Below are 5706 nucleotides of genomic sequence, written 5' to 3'. Positions count from 1 at the left end.
TTGATGCCTTTCTCATATGAAGTTGCAGCCTGCCGCTAGCTAGTTTAGCTTTAGCATTAAGACTGGAAAAGAGGGAAACATCTACAAAAGAGATATAAATAAATGTAAATTAGAGTGCTTTAGGGGTGCTGGATGGCAGATTTTCCTGTTTTGACTTTGTCTAGTAAGCTGGCTGCTGGCTGTCACTTCATTACAGATATGGGAGTGGTATTGGTCTTGTTGTGTAACTTTAAGCATATTTCCCAAAATGTTAAGCTATTCAATTAAAGCACTTGAAGCCTGACATCTCATCTTAACCATCAACACTGCCTTAGCTCACTGCTGCACTGCTGCAGTTAAATATTAGACTAGTCTGTCTTACAGGAGGCCAAGCTAGCTTACAACCTTGCCTGGAATAGTCTCTTTCAATCACACAAAGCCAGCACTTATTTTTTGAGGCTTGGCCTTTTTAATGATGAAGACGAATGAGCTCATTATTAAGTGTTTGTATAAGCATGTGAGAATAACTAAGCCTGTGTGTGTGTGTGTGTGTGTGTGTGTGTGTGTGTTTTCATGTGTGCATCCATCTGCCCGTCTTCTGTTCTCATAAGGTGGGTGGTCTTATTTTGAAGGTGCGATGTTTGTGTTTGTTTATTGCTTGTGTGCACATGCAAACCCTTACCTCGTTAAAGCTCATCTCATGAGGTTAATGGCTTCGCTTATCCGTAGTTCTTAAATTCTCCCTCTTTTAAATGCACCTCTGTGTGTATGTTGCTCAGGAGTATTTAAACCAAAGATAAACCCACCAGCAGGGTGAGGAAGGGGAGAGGAGGGGCTCACTTCTCACTTTCTATTTAATTGTATTATGAGTCCATATGGCTGTGTTGTACAATATCAGGCTTTTGATTTCTCATCTTGTGCAGTTATTTTCAGACGCTGTTCATTTGCTAGGCATATTTACTATAGGCGTGATGTTTTCATGGGTGAGAGAGTGATGAGAAAGAGAATGTCTCTGAAACTAAATTAATGGCTAAATGTATGTTAACCTAAAGAGATCTTTTGCGAATACATTCACGAATAATAGAATGTTTATTAACAGTGTCCTGCATGTGATAAAATGAGGATCGGGGAGGATTTGCCCAGAGATTTTGTCTGTGGATATAGATGGTGCTGCAGTTCTGGTGCTGGACATTAGGGGGTGCTAAGAGACAGAGGGGCAAATGAAAGCACTTAGTGAGGAAAATGTAAAAAATGAAATAGAAAAGGCTGTTAATTTGAATAAAATAAATACAAGTGTCCAGCAGTAATGATACTTTTCAGACTTAGCCCTGTTATGAACCCCTCCACTTTATTTGTCATCCACTGGTCACAATGTTACCATACAAAACCAAATTCCAACATGGAACTGCATTGGAATGTGACTGTTTTTAATACGCACGCGCGCACACACACACCCACACCCACATTCAATAACAAATTTAAATACAATTGTTTTATAAAACAAACAGGGCAAATGGAAAGAGACACATTAAGTGATATTAAGACATGCAGTGACAAATATAAAAAATAGACATGTTTTCTTTTTCTGTACAAACATACATGACCACATATAAATATATAGAAGTAAAAAAGAGTGTATTTTTAAAATACAAAGGTCAAATTGTACAGTTACATTCCATAATAACAAAACAGGAGACATAGCACAATATTCAAGTGAGTTTGTCTCTTTCCACAGACACTGTACAGTAGTGTACACAGTAAAATCAGATCACACAACTGTTGCTTTCTTCCTGTAGAGTCTGTTCACATTGTTGTAAACATTACAAATGAAAAAAGGGTACTGTTTCTGTTGGTGGATTTCCATTTGAAACCGCTCATTCAAGCAAAATTCGGGGAGATTGTACTAACAACTGAGCAATCTGTTCTTGGAGCGCTTGCTTTGATGCCTTCAAGTCTGAGCTTCTGTGTGTTTTACTTTTCTCTACAAGTCTCAGCACTGAGTAGCAAAAAAAAGATATTTGGTAAATTAAACAAGGACAAGCATTACAGTGAACAATAAACAGTCATCATGTAGTTTATATACGTCGGCACAAAGGGCAAGCATTTGCCAGAATGCGATGAAATGCCACCCAGCCTCATCCCCCCATCACTTAGCTGAACCACGCTACACCTTCTCTCTTTTTCTTCTCTAGTTTTGTCTGACATCCTGCAGCAGTTTGTTGATTTCATGCACCAGCTCACTAGAGTCCATACTGGCCTCGTGGCGGCTCTCGCTGCGCTTGCCGCCCTGGTGACCCTGTTGGAAGATGCCATCAAAGTCATCTTCCTCGTAATTCTCAGGGATTTCCTCCATGGCTGGCAGCCATTTGAGATGTGGCAGCTGTCCATTGGTGGAGGTGGAAGTGGAGGTGGAGGATGAGGGAGAAGAAGAGGAAGAAATATGGTTGGCTCCCACAGATCCACTTCCAGGATTTAGATAGTGGGTACTGGCCGCCCATGCAGCCACACCTGGGGGGTAAATGGGACCTTTCCCCCCTGGCAACAACCCTCTTCGGTTGTCCTGAGGAACAGCGGTGTTACTATGGTTACTAGCTATGTTGCCACCACGTCCACTTCCTCTCTCAGTGGTTGATGAGGATGGGGGTGGGCTTGTTTCAGTGCACTCTGCGTATGAGTCTGTATTAGGGGGAAGGAGCCGCTGGAACACAGAGTTCATCTCTGTGAGGAGGGAGCCAGCCCCTCCTCCAGCTGTACACGCATCACTTCCTCCTCCTCCGATGACTTCCCCTGCCCCGGCCTCTTCGTTCCCAGACTCCTTGCCAAAAGTGGAGAAGCTCTTGCGGCGCTCCGAGTCAACCGAGGATTGGTCATCATCAGGCTGGGGCTGCTGGGTGGACTCCTCCCCAGGGATGTACATGTTGTTGCGGTAGTCAGAGGAGGAAGCAGGCGAAGACACGGGGGGCATCCAGCACTGGTCAGAGTGTCCCAGGACCCGACATTCATCCGTGCACAGTCTCATAGCTGAACAATAAAGAACGCAGGAAGAGTCATGAGCAGGTCCAGCAACAAAAAACTGTTTATGGCATATATTGAACCAGGGAATGTCTATACAACAAAACAACTCAAATCAGATGCTCAAGCCTCCTTAGAGAGAGGTGTGGGCTTTTAAAACATGTTTATTGGTTTGGTACAAAAAATGTCAATATAGATGAATAATGTGTCATTAACTCTGAGACGGTGGTTAGGTAATGTTATCTGAAGTGATACAGCTCAGCTGGAGGCAGTCGCATTTATCTTTTGTTTATTTCATGGAAACAAGGGCAAGAATTGCTGTTATGTCTGACAAACCACACACTATGCTCTTAGCATGCTCCGTCTACAATTCCTATTTAATATTTCATATGACAGTGCTTCACTGTTTCATTAACATCAAAATCACAGCTCAGCCTTTTAGTGGTTAGCGTTCCCCTGTTTCTCCCCCTGAACTCTTCATATTCCTGCATGAAGGACCAGACTGGTGATATTTACAGTTTACAGCATGAATACCTGGGTAGTGCAAGGTATGAAAACCATAACATGGATGAGATAAATAAATAAATAACTGCCTGATTGCACCCAAATGGCATCAGAGGCAAATGTTAATGCAATATTTGGTTGCTCTGCCAAGCATGTCCACATCTCCCGACTACACGGCTGAGACAAAGATTTGCTTGTTTAGTTCTTTTATCGTATCTAGCATGAATAGCCACATTTGCCCATCTAAATAGAAAAATCTAAACAAATTAAAGCTATTGAAGAGAAGCAGGGATAATCCTCCCTCTCAGCCATTTATCTCTTTTCCCCTCCCCTTTTTTTTTATATTAGCATAGAAGATAGAGGAAGGGAGGCTGCAGCACCTTGAGGTCCTACAGAAAGAGAGAAAAAAGAGATACAGAAGGACAGTCCACATCCACCACCCATCCCTTTATCTATTTCAATAAAGACAGAAAACACATTATCGCATACTGAAGGGCGCCAGAGAGAGATGCAGAGGAGCATCTCTCTCTGACGCTGTCCATGGTGCTAAGAGGAGACAGAGTCCGCAAGAGAGAGAGAGAGAGAGAGAGAGAGAGAGAGAGAGAGAGAGAGAGAATAACATTGTTCTAAAAGCAATTACTATGAATTCTCCTCAGTTCAGACATGAAAGCGCACCACTGTCACTCACGGTAAGGGGGAAAAAAAACAGAAAGAAAAGAAGAAGAAGGGAGGGAGGAAAAAAACAGCACCCTGAGACGCATACCGATGAGTGACAGGCGACTCATCTCCGCTCCAGGGAGGATTTTACAGACACGGCTCTATCTTAGGGGCAGATAACACACACACACACACACACACACACAAGTACACCAGCACACAGGCAGACACATTGTAACCTCTCTCAGTGTGATAATGAGCGTGGAAATGAGGGTTGCGTAGAAGAATGCAGTTGAGTACAATGTGGATTGTGCTGGCAGCAGGGTGAACGGAGCGGCTGTATGGGCAGGTGTACAGACAAAAACAGGGCTAGGCCTGACACTGTCCATGGTGCTAAAATTCGTCAGGCAGGAGGTACTTTAGAGCGCAGGGTATGGCTCTGGGGAGGAAGACAGCTTGGGTCAGTTTGAGTTCATTTTAATTTTGGTCTGGTAATCTGTAAAAATCTTTTTTAATCAAATCAAAAGTGAGAGTCTTGTATTTTTCATTCATTTCAACCAACACAAAGTGGATCAAACCTTGATAAGTTTCATAGGGAGATATCACCACAACTTTTTGTGAGATAAGACTTAGTTGAGGTGTGATTGTGCCTGGAATGTGAGGTGATAGTTGAGTGTGATGTACCGCTGCAGAGGGTGTTAGGTACATGACTCAGCTGAATGGAGCCAATTTGGCAAGTCCTGTTGAGGAAGGTGCAAAAAAAAAAAAAGATGTGTTCTTGTGTGCAGCCAGAAAGAGACTGTCTGAATAGGTGGGCTTCGTATCTAAATGCTCACCTGGGTGGAATCGGTGGTGCATTTCAAGGTGTATGAGGTCAGAAAAACCCTCCCCCAGCAGCAGTCTGTCCACGGGGGATTCCCTCCCCATGTCACAGTCACTGTCCCCCGCCTCGCTGTCCCCACGGCCACTGTCCTTCAGGCTGAACTTGTCCATGTCTTGTAATGCATACCTGTGGGACATAATTTAAAAAAGATTACAAACACATCTGAAAAACAAAGATGCAGCTGCCTGATGTTCTGCAGGCTGATAGCATCAATCTGTCATCATAGAGAAGACTAATGACAAATAAATCCATCACATAAAATTTGCTGCTGCTTCTGGAATCTGTCAAATCCTCTAGACGAGGCTCAACCCATAAATCCTGCATGCAGGAAGATCCTGTCAGTAAATCTATCATGGCAGCCACTAGGGGCATCAATACATCTATCATCTGGAGATCATAATGAGAATATTATGATGGAAGTAGTGATGGATGCACGCTTTAAAACCTGAAGCCAATTTTTTTAAGAAAAGAAGTACCAAGAAAATTGCTGTGACATTCAGACAAATGAGTTGCATATTTCTGAACTGAATGACATCGGTGTGATAACAACTGGAATATGAAAAAAATACATTTACACACCATCAAACCATGATCTACATGTAACTGATCAACTGAGAGGCAATACTTAACAACAGGTTGTTGGAACATGTAGTACACAATGAAACACAAGT

General features: G+C 42.8%; 1 protein-coding gene across 1 annotated transcript in view; it reads right to left on the bottom strand.

Moving 5' to 3' along the window:
* Positions 1–1311: 1311 nt before the first annotated feature.
* pcdh18a (protocadherin 18a) overlaps positions 1312–5706 on the bottom strand; it is an 8058-nt gene continuing 3663 nt past the window's right edge. Inside the window, 2 exon segments of the mRNA XM_020596278.1 lie at positions 1312–3000; positions 4989–5228. Of these exon segments, the coding sequence (XP_020451934.1) occupies positions 2168–3000; positions 4989–5228 (1073 nt within the window). The 3' untranslated portion in view covers positions 1312–2167.

Source organism: Monopterus albus, unplaced genomic scaffold, assembly GCF_001952655.1.
Source record: "Monopterus albus unplaced genomic scaffold, M_albus_1.0 scaffold29.1, whole genome shotgun sequence".
In the NCBI taxonomy this organism is placed as follows: domain Eukaryota; kingdom Metazoa; phylum Chordata; class Actinopteri; order Synbranchiformes; family Synbranchidae; genus Monopterus; species Monopterus albus.
Note: the sequence above shows the minus strand (reverse complement) of the source record. Positions and strands in the feature narration are given on the sequence as shown.